This window comes from Bos mutus, unplaced genomic scaffold (genome assembly GCF_027580195.1).
Source record: "Bos mutus isolate GX-2022 unplaced genomic scaffold, NWIPB_WYAK_1.1 CTG300, whole genome shotgun sequence".
Taxonomy (NCBI): domain Eukaryota; kingdom Metazoa; phylum Chordata; class Mammalia; order Artiodactyla; family Bovidae; genus Bos; species Bos mutus.
The window spans coordinates 56383-73981 of record NW_027219792.1 but is presented as its reverse complement, the minus strand read 5'-3'; the positions used below and the strand labels follow the sequence as shown (position 1 = coordinate 73981).

The 17599-nt window shown below is 40.1% G+C and overlaps 1 protein-coding gene across 1 annotated transcript in view; it reads right to left on the bottom strand.

Annotated features, from left to right (window-relative positions):
* LOC138986951 (ATP-binding cassette sub-family C member 4-like) overlaps positions 1 to 17599 on the bottom strand; it is a 91024-nt gene that overhangs the window by 19143 nt on the left and 54282 nt on the right. The window contains 2 exon segments of the mRNA XM_070366927.1: positions 8911 to 8993; positions 8996 to 9065. Coding sequence (XP_070223028.1) covers positions 8911 to 8993; positions 8996 to 9065 — 153 coding nt within the window.

The window sequence follows — 17599 nt, the reverse complement described above, 5'->3', positions numbered from 1 at the left end:
GAAAGTCACTTGTCATAGGATATTTCAGAATGAGTACTGAACTGAACTGAAAAATCCCAAGACCAATTTAAGGTCTCCCTTAAAACTCTTGAATTTAGAATCAAAGACTAAACAACCATCTAAACAATGGGAAGTGTTTCTTGTCAGGGGAATAACCATCATTCTACTTCAGATTTTTATAAAAACGTGTTACTCTTTATAATTATAAACACTAAGATTCCCACATGCAGGCAATTTCTCATCCTTCAGCTGTCTCCATGAGTTTTACATAAAAGACGTGGCCAGGCAAGGAGGGGAGGCTGGTCCCCAATATTCCTCCTCCTTCTCTTCTCCATCTTCCCTCCATTTTCCAGATCCGTTCAAGTAAGCAGGCTACTTCCTGAATATAATCTCAATCAGTGTTCTTTCTGGGGGACATATTTAACTACTTCAGATCCTGAGCACAAAGAACACACATACTTCGGCTTCCTGTTATGTTTAAGGAAATTATGTAAGAAGAAATTTCATTTTTGCTTATTTCTGAAATTTTGAACAGAAATTGAGGAGAACCTTCTTAAGAAGTATTCATCTTTGAAAGTTCCCCCCAGGACTGACAGTCTATATCTCCACTCCCCTGTCTCTGGTTCCTACCCAGGTCCTTGCTGTTATCACATCTCCCTCAGTTCTGAGAGAGAGAGAGACCGAAGGTCACTGCTTCCAGGATCACAGGGAGCAGGGATTCAGGGAAGATGATGTGGGCCTGGCTCACCTAAGTGGGGCAACTCAAAGAAACAGCACTGGGCTCCCCCTCTGCAGTGTCTGCTCTCAGCTTCCTAGGTTCCCTAAATCAAGGTATTGAAACACAAGTATCATTGCTTCCTACTTGAGAGAGACATAAGTTTTCCATACTTAGACAAGTAACTTCAAATAATCACAGTAACAGATTTTCTCCACCTCTGAGCCAGCAAGGCATTGTAAAGAGAAAGGGCTCTTGGCTGGGGAGGGATAAGATTTTGAGTATTTTCTCCTCTCACTTATTAGACCATGACATATAAGTGAATAACACATTTCTTAACTGATACTGTCCAAATGAGGGACAGGGCAGTAGGAGTAGTATCTTATGGCTTTGCTCCATGATTATTCACTCTTGTTATAGTTTGGGCAATTCTTTTGAGTGGGATGGTAGAAAAAAATGGGGAAAATATCTCATGAGTACAACATTGCCAAAGAATTTATGCTTTCAAACTGTGGTGTTGGAGAAGACTCTTGAGAGTCCCTTGGACAGCAAGGAGATCAAACCAGTCAATCTTAAAGAAAATCAACCCTGAATATTCACTGGAAAGACTGATGCTGAAGCTGAAGCTCCAATACTTTGGCCACCTCATGGGAAGAGCTGACTCATTGGAAAAGACCCTGATGCTAGGAAAGATTGAGGACAGGAGGAGAAGGGGGTGATAGAGGATGGGATGGTTGAATGGCATCATTGACTCAATAGACATGAGTTTGAGCAGGCTCCAGGAAATAGTGAAGGACAAAGAAGCTTGGTTTGCTGCAGTTCATGGGGTCACAGAGTCAGACACGACTTAGCAACTGAACAACATTTATTGAAAAAAAAAGTTTGGAATCAGACAGTTTTAAGTTCTGATTCTATTGTTCACTAGTTATTAGGCCCAGGGTAAGTTATTAATCTTCCCAAGACTCAGTTCACTTATTGGAAACTGGGGTTAGCCTTGTGGGGTTGCTATGAAGAATCTGGAACAACAGTGAAGTTCCTCATATGATGCTAACATGGACCAGGAGCCCAGCCCAACAGGGGACAATGAAAAGCAGTGTCTGTTAAACTGCAGGTGTAGTCAATGGTCATGAAATCGATTTAGTGCTTGTGACCATCATTTTGTCTTTTATATGAATTAGAATAGAACTGGTAGCACAGAGGATATCAGAGCACAGAGCAAGAGCAGTATTGTTTTGTGAAGTTTTTGTGCCTGTGTGCATGTGTGTGTGTGTGGTGTGCATGCACACATGAAATAATGATATGAAGCAGTTTCATGGACCACAGTCAACAGCCAGTTGAAGTCACAAGCTGAGCAATTCACTGCTAAGGCTCTGGAGTTGGGAGTCTCTTAAATTTGAATCCTGTTAAAATATTTTAGAAATTAATATTTGTATCATTTGCAAGTATTTTCTTCTATTCCATAGGTTGTATTTTCAGTATTTTTTTAATGGTTTCCTTTGTGGTACAAAACTTTTATGTTTAATTAGGTCCCATTTGTTTATTTTTGCTTTTGTTTCCATTATTTTAGAGGACAGATCCAAGAAAATATTGCTGTGATTTATGTCAACAATTATTCTGCCTAAGTTTTCTTCTAGGATCTTATCTGACAAAGAATTTTGTCTTACAGGTCTTCAGGTCATTAATTCATCTTGACTTTATTTTTGTATATGGCATTAGAGAACGTTCAAATTTCATTCTTTTACATGTAGCTGTGCAGATTTCCAATCCTAAAGAAAGGCAATGACAAAGAATGCTCAAACTACCGCACAATTACACTCATCTCACACACTGGCAAAGTAATGCTCAAAATTCTTCAAGCTAGGCTTCAACAGTACATGAAGCATGAAGTTCCAGATGTTCAAACTGGATTTAGAAAAGGCAGACGAACAAGATATCAAATTGCCAATATCCACTGAATCATTGAAAAAGCAGGAGAGTTCCAGAAAAACATCTGTTTCTGCTTTATTGACTATGCCAAAGCCTTTGACTGTGTGGATCACAATAAACTGTGGAAAATTCTGAAAGAGACAGGAATACCAGACCACCTTACCTGCCTCTTGAGGAATCTGTATGCAGGCCAGGAAGCAACAGTTAGAACTGGACATGGAACAACAGACTGGTTCCAAATTTGGAAAGGAGTATGTCAAGGCTATATATTGTTACCCTGCTTATTTAACTTATATGCAGAGTACATCATGAGAAACGCTGGGCTGGAAGAAGGACATGCTGGAATCAAGATTGTGGGGAGAAATATCAATAACCTCAGACATGCAGATGACACCACACTTATGGGAGAAAGCGAAGAAGAACTGAAGAGCCTCTTGATGAAAGTGAAATAGGAGAGTGAAAAAGTTGGCTTAAAGCTCAACATTCAGAAAACTAAGATCGTGGCATCCAGTGCCATCACTTCATGGCAAATAGATGGGGAAGCAGTGGAAACAGTGGCAGATTTAATATTTTGGGGCTCCAAAATCACTGCAGATGGTGATTGCAGCCATGAAATTAAAAGACACTTGCTCCTTGGAAGAAAAATTATGACCAACCTAGACAGCATATTAAAAAGCAGAGCCATTAATTTGCCAATAAAGGTCCATCTAGTCAATGCTATAGTTTTTCCAGTAGACATGTATGGATGTAAGAATTGGACTGTGAAGAAAGCTGAGCACTGAAGAATAGATGCTTTTGAACTGTGGTGTTGGAGAAGACTCTTGAGAGTCCCTTGGACAGCAAGGAGATCCAACCAGTCCATCCTAAAGGAAATCAGTCCTTAATATTCATTGGAAGGACTGATGCTGAAGCTCCAATAATTTGACCACCTGATGTGAAGAACTGACTCATTTGAAAAGACCCTGATGCTGGGAAAGATTGAAGGCAGGAGGAGAAGGGAACGACAGAGGACAAGATGGTTGGATGGCATCACCAACTCAACAGACATGAGTTTGAGTAAACTATAGGAGTTGGTTATAGACAGGGAAGACTGGCGTGCTACAGTCCATAGGGTCACAAAGAGTCGGACATGACTGAGCTACTGAACTGAACTGAACTGTGCAGATTTCTCCACACTATTTATTGAAGAGACTGTCTTTTCTTCATTACATATTCTTACCTCTTTTGTCTTAGATTAATTGACCATAAGTGTGTGGGTTTATTTCTGGGTTTTCTATCCTGTCCCATTAATCTATGTGTCTGGTTTCTGTGACAGTAACATACTTTTTCCATTACTGTAACTTTGCAATATAGCCTGAAGTCAGGGACTGTGATTCCTCCAGATTCATTCTTCTCTCTCAAGATTGTTTTGGCTGTTTGGGTATTTTCTGTTTCCATACAAATTAAAAAAAAAATGTTCTAGTTTTTTGAAAAATGCCACCAGTAATTTGATAGAAATTGCACTGAATCTGTAAATTATCTTGGGTAGTATGGTTATTTTTAACAATATTGATTCTTTCAATCCAAGAACACAGAATATCTTCTTTTGTTTGTATCATCTTCAATTACTTTCATCAGTATCTTACAGGTTTTGGACTAAACGTCTTTTGCCTTCTTAGGTAGATTTATTCCTAGATTTTTTTCCCCTTTGATGTGATGTCAATGGGATTGTTTCCTTTATTTCTCTTTCTGATACTTTGTTTCTAGTCTATATAATTTTAGCCAAAGAGGAGAGTGAAGGATAAATTAAAAATCTATGCTTAATAAATACACACTACTATCTTACTATACAATTGAAACACTCTGAAAAAACAATCAAGCACACACAAAATCTGACTCCTGGCTCTGCCCCTTACTTGATAAGTGGGACAAGTTCCCAGTGCCTCAGTTTTTAAATGTGTCAGGTAAGGATAACAACAGAAATGTGAGGGTTAGCAGGAAATGGTCAGATAAGGGGCTGCTGCTGCTGCTGCTAAGTTGCTTCAGTCATGTCCGATTCTGTGAGACCCCATAGATGGCAGCCCACCAGGAGCCCCCGTCCCTGGGATTCTCCAGGCAAGAACACTGAAGTGGGTTGCCATTTCTTTCTCCAAGGCATGAAAGTGAAAAGTGAAAGCGAAGTCGCTCAGTCTGTTCGACTCTTAGAGAACTCATGGACTGCAGCCTACCAGCAGTAGGACGGACTGCTCCTCCATCCATGTGATTTTCCAGGCAAGAGTACTGGAGTGGGACGCCATTGCCTTCTCTGCAGATAAGGGGCTAAAATGTGTTAATGATTTCACAAATGTTAGGAATTATTATCAGTACTTGTGTAACTTGTCAGGGGCTGTAACAAGCATGAGAAGAGCAGAAACAAGAGATACAGGCCCTGTCCTCAAGGAGAGGAAGAAAATAGCCAAGAGTGTGTGGAGGGCTGAGAAAAAAGGCCAGAGGTCTTGGTGGCAGACTGGTAAGTAAGTGTACAAGGTCGTGGTCAGGAAAGAAGTTGCTGGGAGAGTAACATGAAATCAAAGTACAAAAAAGTAGTATTCTTTCTTCTTGCTTTTGTGGAAACATTAGATATATGTCTCTGTTACACTTTTCCCCAAATTCCTATTGTGTTTTTTTCTATTTTTGTTTCTTTGCTCTACTATTTATATTTATATGAACAATTTAGTTTATATTGTAAACAATATATGTAAAGAAAATCACCAAGGACCATGAACACATAAGCAGAAATTAAAGAGTAAAGTCATTCCAGAAGGTGTTACTCTTTCTATTAAGCAGAAATAAGATCCAAAGGCCAGTAACCCAATCATTAAGAATAATAACAGTTCCTGATGACTGAGCATTTTTGTTGTTGTTGTTCATAAGGCACAAACCTTATCTCACCCAGTTGTGTGTGGTAGGTCTCTTCAGTCGTGTCAGACTCTTTGTGACCCCATGGACTGTGGCTCACCACACCCCTCTGTCCGTGGGATTCTCCAGGCAAGAATACTGGAGTGAGTTGCCATGCCCTCCTCCAGTGGATCTTCCTGACCCAGGATTTGAACCTGCATCTCTTATGTCTCCTGCATTGGCAGGCAGGTCTTTTACCACTAGCACCACTTGGGAAGCTCAGTTATATCTTCACAACAAATCTGTGTAGCAATGATTCCCAGACCTGGTTTAACGATGAAGACACTGAAGTCTGGAAGCTGAGTGACGTCATCAAGGCCCCAAAGTCCTTTGAGGCAGAGCAGGAATAAAATTGTTGGGTCACATTGACACTCAGTCTACACAAACATTCTATCCCTGGCTGTCTCTGGAATGATTTTCTGGGAACCTTTGCACATTGCAAGTTCTCTACAGATACTCCCTCTTTTATCAACCAATATTGTACCTTGGAGACAAAGGCATATAGAGAGGAGTCTACAAGTATACAAAGCTTAGGACTATTTTGTAAGGATGTTGTCTGGAATGCGTACATTGAACATGCTCAAAGGAAGGGTGGAAATCAACAGAACAGAACAGAACAGAACCAAACCATGTTGATGCAAAGGTATGTTTACTCTTTGCTCAGATGTGCTTCCAAACATTATTGGCAGAGCCAAAGATCTTCTAACATTATTTCTTTATTTATAGAGTTATTTTATGTACACAGGCATATAACTTTTTCTTATTAAGAAGCTTTAAAAATAATGAAGGGCATGTTTCTAAAGCCTAGCATCCAAGGTTATGAAAGGATTTTACACACATGCCCTTTATTTCTGTTAACTAATCTCATTTCAGAGATGAGTATGATCAAAACATAAAACCTGGGAATCTAAACTCATTTATTTTCTACTGTAACCACAAGTCATAAATTAAATAACCAGAGGGAATCTTTAAATATGGAGACTGAATGTGCTAAAAAGTTTTTCCCATTTTTCCTGAAAGGGATATCTTTGGGAAAAAAATTTAATTGTAGTAAAATACACGTGAAATTTACTAGCTTAACCATTTGTAAGCACACAGTTCAGTGGTATTAAATACATTCACATTATTGTACATCTTTACCTTCTAGCCACAGAACTTCTTTCATCTTGCAGAACTGAAACTCTACCCACTAAACAACAACTCCCCACTCCCAGCAGCTCCTGGCACCCACCATTCTACTTCCTGTCTCCATGCGTTTACTACTCTAGGTAGCTCATATTAACAGAATCATACAGTATTTGTCCTTTTTGATTGGCTTATTTTACTTAGTTTAATTTCCTCAAGATTCATCTCTGCTGTATAGCAGGAGTCAGAACTTCCTTCCTTTCTGAAGCTGAATAATACTCCACTGTATACATATATGCACTACATTTTGTTTATTGATTCATCTGTCAATGGACCTTTAGGTGCCTCCCCCTTTTTGCTACTGAGAATAATGCTGCTATGAACATGCAAGTACAGGTATCACTTCAAGATCTTTCTTTCAATTCTTTTGGGTTTATACTCTAAAGTAGAATTGGTAGATCATATAATAATTCTATCTTTAACTTTTTCTAGAAATGACTACTTGTTTTCCACAGTGGCTGTACTATCTTACATTCCTACCAGCAACGAACAATGATTCTAATTTCTCTACATCCTTGCCAATACTGCCAATCCATTTTTTTCTTTCTCTCTTTCATTTTTCTTTTTGATAGTAGATGTCTTAAAGGGTATGAGGTGGCATTTCACTGTAGTCTGTAAAGCTGTATCTTGGTTTCAAAAGTACTTAGACATATACACTACCATATGTAAAATTAGATAGCCAGTGGAAATTTGCTGTATGAGCAGGGAGCTCAAATCCAGTGCTCTGTGATAACCTAGAGGGGTGGCATGAGGTGGGAGGTGGGAAGGACATTCAAGAGGGAGGGGACATATTTATACCTATGGCTGATCCATGACGATATATGGCAGAAACCAAAAGAATATTGTAAAGTAATTATCTTTCAATTAAAAACAAATTAATTAGTAAAACAAGAGTACTTAGAGTAATTCCAGGTATTTTAGAGGCCATGGGTATAGCAACAGCTGTACTCAGTTGTAAGATCCAAGCCCACGTTCTCCTTCCCTTTGGGTGCCATGTTGAGATGCTTCCTAATACACAGGCATTTCAGGGCACATTAAACCCACATTCCAGAAAGCACAATTGCCTGGATCATTTTGTCTCATCTCCTCTCTGTTTTTCATCTCATGAGGGTATTTATCTGAGTTTCTTTTGATGGGCAGATGATTATCAAGTATATAAAATAAATTCAAATTCCTTTTTAAAAAATCAGTAAGTCTGTCAAAGGAGAGGGCAGGATGGAAGACGAGGATGCAGGATCTAGGTTGCCTTTGGCTATATACCTGAAGGATAGTAATGTCTTAGTAAATATTCACCGAATGATGTTGAGTGAATGAACCACAAGGAATGACATGAGTGTCTACTGTGCATATGAATCGAGTCTCCAAAACACTCTCTGAAAGTTATACTTCTTTAAGACACAGAAGAAAAGAAAATAGAATCAGAGTCCAGGAAAAGACTGGCTAATGATAGATAGATGCTCCACTATCACGGCAGTCACATCTGGGTCTACATGAAGCACTTCACACTTAGTGATCTATTTTGTCCTCACAACAGCTCAAGGGGTCGGTACTGTTAGTTATCTTGTAAGACAGAGAAAACTGAGGTACATAGAGACAGATTTCTCAGTCACCTGCTCTACCTCACTATTCTATACTGCCTCCTGGTGAAAATTATTTACTAATGGATGAATTGTCAAAGTCTCCCCAAAGCATCTATATAACCTGTAATTCTCAAAGCTCAGCAGTTTCACAGAAAGTCCTCCAAGAAGATAATCACCTTTGAAAAGATGTCTTCATTTCCCACAGTGAAATTCCATCTGTAAGACACTTAAAAGTCATGTTTCCCTATAGGAACCTCTCCAGTGCTAAACAAACCATTTATCCTTTTGTTCTCAGAATTATGTGGTTATCAGTGGATAAAATTGTGGAAACTGAGGAAGACTGAGTCCAGAAATCTATCTCAGTAATTTATTAAATCACATGCACACAAAACTAACGAATGAACAAAGAAACAAAACATGTGTCTGATGAAAATGTCTGTTGAAAATACCTGATGTTAAAACTGTGCTCTATTAGGAAAAAAAGGATCAATCCTTTGATGTAATTTGAAAAAAAAAAGGCAAATTAAAAGCAATTAAACTTAGATATGTTATAAAAAGAACAATGTGACAATGCTCTGATGTGCATACCTGAGGTGCAACTGACATTTTCTTCCTTAAATCATGAAGTCCAATGTTGTTTGTCCAGATCCCATCAATCCGAATGCCACCTTCGGTTCTGACAATCTAAGAATGGCAGCGATGAGGGAACTTTTTCCGGCTCCTGTTCTTCCCACAATGCCACACTATAAAGAGACCAAGGGGATTAAGAATAACCAGGATACAACAAACCTAGGAGAAACCCTGATTGTTGAAGATGAATTTTCAAAGTTCTATTACATATAAAGAGTAGTCTGTAGTTTCTCAAGCATGGTCTTAGTGACATTTTGGGTCAGATAATTCATTGTTGGGGGGTGAGGAGACTGTCATGTATATTGTAAGATGTTTAAAAGTACCCATGAACTCTACCCACTAGGTACCAGATTCAATCCCCAAATTGTGGCAATCAAAAATGGCAGATATTCACAAATGTCCCTGGTTGAGACCACCATCATCCCAAGCATATGGAATATAAACTAGAGCAATTTTTATGCCTTCTTAAGATTGTAGCTCAGCTGGTAAAGAATCTGCCCACAATGCCAGAAACCTGGGTTCGATCCCTGGTTTGGAAGATCCTCTGGAGAAGGGAAATGCTACCCACTCGAGTATTCTGGCCTGGAGAATTCCATGGACTGTATAGTCCATGGGGTCTCAAAGAGTTGGACACAACTGACTTTCACTTCACTTCACTTCAAGATTTCATGCAGTTTTATTCAGATTTCCCTGAAGGGATGCTTAATATGCTGAAAATTGTTTTCTGTGATTATCACATAGTATCCATTATGTGGTATGTTAAAGGGGAGGACAGGTATGTGTGTGTGGTGTATGTGTATAAATGTGTATGGATGTATGTAACTAACATTCATAAATAAAGCAAGATGACTTAAAAAATCATCTGCTGGCTGTGAAAAACCTGCAGTCTCCTAAGTGGTGCATAAGAAGTCAGCTTTTAAATTAGCTTTATTCCTGCTGCTTAGGTAATTGGACCTTGGGAATCACATGGGTAGTTTTACAGAGATGTCAGCAAGTCAGAAGTGATACACAAACAAGTACTCACTTTCTCAGGGATCTGTTATTTAAGAGGAATTATTCTTTGGTAGAAAAATGAAATCATTTCCTGATATTAAATATCTTAATTATATTCGATGTTGAAACATCTTAAAATATAAAATGCAAAATCTTAAAAGACAGAGGCCAGTAGACAAAATGCACATAATGAGGCCAACAATAAGATAAACAAAATTTGCTGTTTACATGGGACCTTTAATTGGAGCAGTACAAAAGGCATCTTATTAACAAATTAATACTTACAATTGAAAAAATACATGTCAAGTGTCAGTCTATTTATTAATATCAAAGCAGGGAGAAATTAAGTGACTAGCAATAAGATTAAAGAATCTATACAATGCAGGTTAAATGCTGCTGCCCTGCTAAATCACTTCAGTCGTGTCTGACTCTGTGCGACCCCATAGACAGCAGCCCACCAGGCTCCCCCGTCCCTGGGATTCTCCAGGCAAGAACACTAGAGTGGGTTGCCATTTCCTTCTCCAATGCATGAAAGTAAAAAGTGAAAGTGAAGTCGCTCAGTTATGTCCGACTCTTAGCGACCCCATGGACTGCAGCCTACCAGACTCCTCCGTCCATGGGATTTTTCAGGCAAGAGTACTGGAGTGGGGTGCCATTGCCTTCTCGCTGGTAGGGAATGAAACTGCATTTAAATATGTATGCAGAAACTGACTTTTTTACCAATGAGTTTGAAAGTGAAAGAAAGTATTAGTCACTCAGTCTTGTCTGACTTTTGGCGACCCCATGGAATGTAGCTCACCAGGCTTCTCTGTCCATGGAATTCTCAAGAGAAGAACAGTAGAGTGGGTTGCCATTTCCTACTCCAGGGGATCTTCCTGACCCAGGGATGGAGCCTGGGTCTTCTGCCTTGCAGGCAGATTCTTTACCCTCTGAGCCACCAGGGATGTCTAACTGCAAATTCCCTGAAGGAAGCTTCCCTAGAGATGATTTCATCTCTATTTAGAATCTGGAATTGATAAGGGTGTAAGACATGCTTTCGATCATTTGTAAATCAGTAAAATTTTAAAAATCATAGCTTTAAAGAGAACTAAATCTTTCTATGCAATATAATCAGAATTCTTAGAAATTTTGATTTTTCTGATTTGAATACCTCTAAAGTCTCACAACTTAGCCTGTCAAATCAATCATGGCATTTCAAAAAAGAATTTATATTTATAGATATTAAACATAAGAAAATTGGGCTTAGCTAATTTTATTATCTTACAAAGATAATACGTCTATAAGATATTTTTGTTGTTGTTGTTGTTTAGTGTGTCAGTCATGTCCAACTCTTTGCAACCCCATGGACAGCACATCAGGCTTCCCTGTCCATCACCACCTCCTGGAGTTTGCTCAAATTCATGTCCATCGAGTCAGTGATGCCATCTAACCATCTCTATTGAACCCTTCTCTTGCCTTCAGTCTTTTGCAGCATCAGGGTCTTTCCCAATGAATCAGCTCTTTCCATCAGGTAGCCAAAGTATTGGAGCCTCAGCTTGAGCATCGGTCCTTCCAATGAATATTCAGAGTTGATTCCCTATAGGATTGACTGGTTTGATCTCCTTACAGTCCAAGGGTCTCTCAAGAGTCTTCTTCAGCACCACAGTTCGAAAGCATCAATTCTTTGGCACTCAGCCTTCTTTATGGTTCAACCCTTACATCCATATATGACTACTGGAAAAACCATAGCTTTGATTATATGGACTTTTTTTTGGCAAAGTCATGTCTCTACTTTTCAATATTCTGTCTAGGTTTGTCAATATTTTTCTTCCAAAGAGCAAACTTCTTTTAATTTCATGGCTGCCGTCACTGACCACAGTGATTCTGGAGGAAAATAAGGTCTGTCACTTTTCATTGTTTCCCCATCTATCTGCCACGAAGTGACTGGACAGGACACTATGATCTTCATTTATTGAATATTGAATTTTAAGCCAGCTTTTTCACTCTCCTCTTTCACTTTCTTCAGGCTCTTTAGTTACTTTTTGCTTTCTGCCATTGCCATTAGGGTGGTGTCATCTGCATATCTGAGGTTATTGCCATTTCTCCCGGCAGTCTTAATTCCATCCAGCTTGAGCTTCATCCAGCCCAGCATTTCACATGATGTACTTTGCGTATAAGTTGAATAAGCAGGGTGACAAAATACAGCCTTGACATACTCCTTTCCCAATTTTCAACCAGTCCGTTGTTCCATGTCCAGTTCTAACTGTTGCTTCTTGACCTGCATATAGGTTTCTCCAGACATTTTGCACCTTATTTTAAACCCTAATCTATATTATACAGATGGGCCATTCTGTGCACACAGGCAAGGTGTAGTTTATATATATGTGACTCATGTGTTTTGTGTACAGGCAGGCCTCAAAGATATTTTGGATTTGGTCCAGACAACCTCAGTAATGTGACTATCACAAAATAAAGCAAGTTACATGAATTTTTTTTTCTGTTCAGAAAGATTTATGTTTATTCTATATTGTAGTCTACTAAGTGTACAATAGCATTATATATTAAAAAGATATACACAACTTAATTTCCAATAGTTTATTGCTAAAAGAATGCTAACCATCATTTGAGCCTTAAAACACACTGATCACAGATCCCAGAATAACACGTTTCATTAATAATGAAATGGTTTGAAATATTGTAAGAATTATCAAAATGTGACACAGAGACATGAAGTTAACAAATACTGTAGGAAAAATGGTGCCAATGTATTGCTTGACACAGTGTTGCCATAAATGTACAATTTGTGGGGAAAATGCATTCTCTGTGAAGCACAATAAAAACAGGTATGCCTACATATCTCGGTGTTCTCATACATAAATCAACCCACAACAGGACACAAGGAGTACTCTATCTGTGAGGATGCATGGATGTTCCCATGTCATCAGCTCTACTGAAATTGATCCATCTTTGCAAACAGGAACATTTGTGGAGTTTGAGTAAATGGTCTGAGATATATAGGGGCACCTATAGGGCTGTTCCGGAGAAGGCGATGGCACCCCACTCCAGTACTCTTGCCTGGAAAATCCCATGGATGGAGGAGCCTGGTAGGCTGCAGTCTGTGGGGTCGCTAAGAGTCGGACACCACTGAGCGACTTCACTTTCACTTTTCACTTTCATGCATTGGAGAAGAAAATGGCAACCCACTCCAGTATTCTTGCCTGGAGAATCCCAGGAATGGGGGAACATGGTGGGCTGCCGTCTATGAGGTCACACAGAGTCGGACACGACTGAGGTGACTTAGCAGCAGCATAGGGCTATTCATGACCATAGGACTGTGAACTCCAAATTCCAGTGAGGAGAACTAACTAACTAAATAAATAAATGGAGGGCTTCCCTGGCAGTCCAGTGGCTATGATTCTGTGCTTCCACTACAGGGAATGTGGGTTCAATCCCTGGTCGAACGACCAAGATCCCACATGTTGCATGGCCACAGGCACCCCAAAAGAAAAAGGCAACTCAAAGAAAACCTGGTTCTGGCTATTTCTACAGTTCAGTCATCAAAACTATAGTCTGAATGACTTTTCTGGGTAAACAAAGGGTTTTACCAATTGCCCATGGAGAGTATCACCAGTATCACTAACCTTACATCCTTCAATCTATAGATACTTGGAGGGCTTCCCTGGAGGCTCAGTGGTAAAGAATCCAGCTGCCAGTACAAGAGTCATGGGTGCAATCCCTGGTCTGGGAGAATCCCACATCCCACAAAGCAACTAAGCTCATGCACCACAACTATTGAGCCTGTGCTCTAGAACCTGGGAACCAAAACTACTGAGCCCACATGCCACATCTACTAAACCCTCACACCCTATAGGCCATGCTCTATAACAAGAGAAGACACCACGATGAGAAGCCAATGCACCATAAGTAGAGCACTCTCCACTCACCACAACTAGAAGTCTCCACTCACTGCCTGAGCAAATGTCTTTTAATTTCATGGCTGCCATCACTGACCACAGTGATTCTGGAGCCCAGGAAAATAAAGTCTGTCACTTTCCATTGTTTCCCCATCTATCTGCCTCGAAGTGACTGGACCAGATACTATGATCTTCATTTATTGAATGTTGAATTTTAAGCCAGCTTTTTCACTCTTCTTTTCACTTTCATCAAAAGGCTCGTTAGTTCCTCTTTGCTTTCTGCCCGAGCAGCAACAGAGACCCAGCACAGCCAAAAATAAATAAATAAATAAATTATAAAGACACTTGGAGAAAATCTTATTTTATTTGCTTTACAATGGCTCCTTTCTGTTTTTCCAACCAGGTTGGTCTCTGATGATGACACCAACTTGTTAGACACTTGCACCTGGATCTCTCTTCACACATCAAACTCAACATAATCAACATCCAATGCCCCACACAAAACAACCCCTTCCTTCGTCTTTCCCACTTTACTCTCACGATTTCCTTCCTAGGCTCAGGGGCTGAACTGTCCACCTTACTTCCCTGAGTAAAGCACGGTGCCAAGCCCTGAAGACTACTCTTGCAGTGTTTCATGACTCAGTTCTTCATTTTAAGGTCCACAGTCAGCACCAGAGTGCCAGGTTGCATCACCTTTTAAAAAACAAGCTAAAACAAACTCTTTCCTTAAAATAAACAGTGCAAATGAATTTGAAAAGTAAATACTAGCTAGCCTCAACACTCTGAAAAAAACATTTTCAAGACGACATTTTTACTTTCTAGTCTACTCTATGTGTTCTTGAAGGCACAAGTTCACATATATAAACAAAATGGGATTAATACGAACATACTGTTACATTTTTTCATTTAGTACTTCATAAGAACATTTATTTTAATAACTACAAAATATTACAATATATGTGATCATTTACCAAACCCTCTACTGCTGGATATTTAGGCAATCTCCAATAATTTACTATTATATATAACTCTGTTAAATATCCTTGAAGCTAAATCTTGTTTTTGCAAACAACCTTAATCATTTCCTTCAGATAAACTCTCAGACGTGGAACTGCTGAGAATCAAACATGAACATTTTCAGAGGAAGCCGTTAAGCTATTAACCTACCCTCCAGAAATACGATACCATTTTCTACTCCCACTCGATTCCCTGCACATTCACAAACCTGGATGTTCAGAGCTTTGTTTTAATTGACATATGTTTGATCCCAAAAAGTGGAATCACTTTCCCAAGACATTTTGTTGGAGGCACAACAGCTCCGGGCTCCCTGCCTCCCGCATCTGCCTACTCTGGTCCTCATGCTCTCACTTCTCGGATTAAACTCCCAACAGTCAGCTCTGTGCCCATCACTCCATCCCAGGATGTCTCTTCTACACAACCATCCCAACTGACGCACATGTCCACAAGTCAGCTTCCTTGGGGTCACTCAGTACTTTTCAGGTTTGAGTATGAAAGTGTCTGCTGCACACCTGGTAGCTGATTTTCTGAAATGCTCTGCAGGTGCCTAGTTCTTCACTCACTGGATCAGGACATCATGTTTTTGCTTATGTTGACCCCAACTCCTAAAGAACTTTCACATGCATTTCTACTGAATGCATTTCCATCTGCTGGAACCCTAACCACACATCACTAAGTCTCTCTCACATGCCTGAATCCTTGGAAATGCTCCCCCTGTCCCCTCATGTGGGCTTGTCCCAATCCTAACAGATGTTATGTCATTAAAAAAAAAAAAAAGACAGATATTATTTTTGTAAAAACCTCTATAAAAATTATGACCTCTTTCTAGCTTACAAAGTTAATATAGTCATTTTCTTGTTTCTTTGGATGAACTGTACATATTGACAGCAGAATCTGTATTGGATTTGACTGTCTTTATTTGTATTACCTGTGGTGTCCTGAGAAAAAGAAGCTTCCATGGGGAACTTAGATTTTAACTCAGGCCAGACAAATTTATGGAAAATCTATCACCATATTATTTAGATATATGATAAACCATACAGAGAAAGACACAACAGATGGACCCTACAGCTATAGATACAACTTCAAATGGCCAGCACCTATTTTCTCATGGGACAGACAACTTTTGCAATATAAGTGGTTATGGTCATTTTACACCTAATGAAAATGATGGCCATCTTTATCCAAGCAATTACTCTGATCCCCATACTGGGTGCTTTACATGTCTTATCTTGTTAAGTCGTACAACAACCCTACAGGCTACATCCTATCACTTCCATTTTGCAAAAGAAAAGATTGAGGCTTAGTTAGATGAATTAGTCTGCCTGAAATATCAGAGCCCATCAGTCACAGGATGGGACTCAAATCCACATCCTCGGGCTCTTTTCTCCATCTGCTGATGGCCTCCTTATCACCTGGATGGCCTGGCACCTTATCATGTCCCTCTGTGAAGCTAGAACAGAGAAAGTGGGAAGGAGTGTAGCTGCAATTAAATGTACAGGCTTAACATAGAGATCCTATGACCAGAGAGTTAAAGCATGAAGTGAATACAGGGATGTACGTGGTGAGTGGGAATAAAGAGTGTGCCTCCAGGGGCCTTGTCCCCCCTGCGCTGCCCTCAGCCTGGCCGCTTCCCACACTGCTTCACCATGAAGATGGCTGCCTGGGTGCCACATCCAGGTAGGACGAGATCTGCTGAGAGGTGAGATGCTGTCCTGCCTGGCTCCTTGGATGACTGAGGGAAACCTTTCTGAGAGGAACCCATAACCTCCTTCAAGTCCCTCAAGGTTCCTTGGGCCGCCTGGAATGATTCCTGAAGAGAGAATACCTCAGATCAGTCAAATTCACCCAAGTCTTAGAGCAAAGCTGGGCTCTGCTATGAGACTTCCCTGGTGGTCCACTGGTTAAAGCTCCTGACTTCCAATGTTCAGTCCCTGGTTGGGGGACTGAGGCCCCACATGCTGCTCTTGTGGCCAATAAACAAATAATTTAAACAACAACAACAAACTGGTCTCTGCCATCCTGGGAGGGGGAAGTGGCATTACAGGCAGTAAATCTGCCTGCCTCCATGTTCTGGATTCAGAAGCAAGAGATAGAAGATTGAGACAGACGGTAACCTGAAGGTGAGCCCCTGTGCATCTTTCTTGGAGAGAAAATGGCAAATGAGGTACATTACTTTTCTCCATCATAAATCTCTACAAGAGGCACTTATCATCGCCTGTGAGCAGCTGTCAGTGGGCTTTTAATGACTCATTTGAATAGATGCCCATCACTTTGCTAGAATCTATTTCTGTTCAAATGAAAATAAAGAGAGGTTAATTAACAGGAAAAAAAAAAAAGAGTGTGCCTGAGGTCAGGTGTGCCGGCTGTTGGCAGGAAGAACTGACACCCACAGCTGGGCTGACAGAGAAACCTGCAGCTGAGTGGGGCACATGGTACCTGGGGAACAGACCAGAGAGACCTCGTGCCCTGCTTGGGGCAGGAAGACTCATTTTTTATCCCATTAGGTGGTGAAAGAACTGCATACACTGCTACACTCAGCTCTTTCTGACTCCAGGTCCAGGCAGGGCTGAGCCTGTGGGAAATCCCTTCAGTCCCTGCAGTAGGTTGGTGGGGAAGTTGGGAGCAGGATGAAAACTGCCTGTGATGACGACAGACTCCACTGAAAAGATGCAAATAAATGCAGTAGAATCACACAGAATTAGATTATATTGTAAAGGCCCAACTTATAGAATATAAAAGTA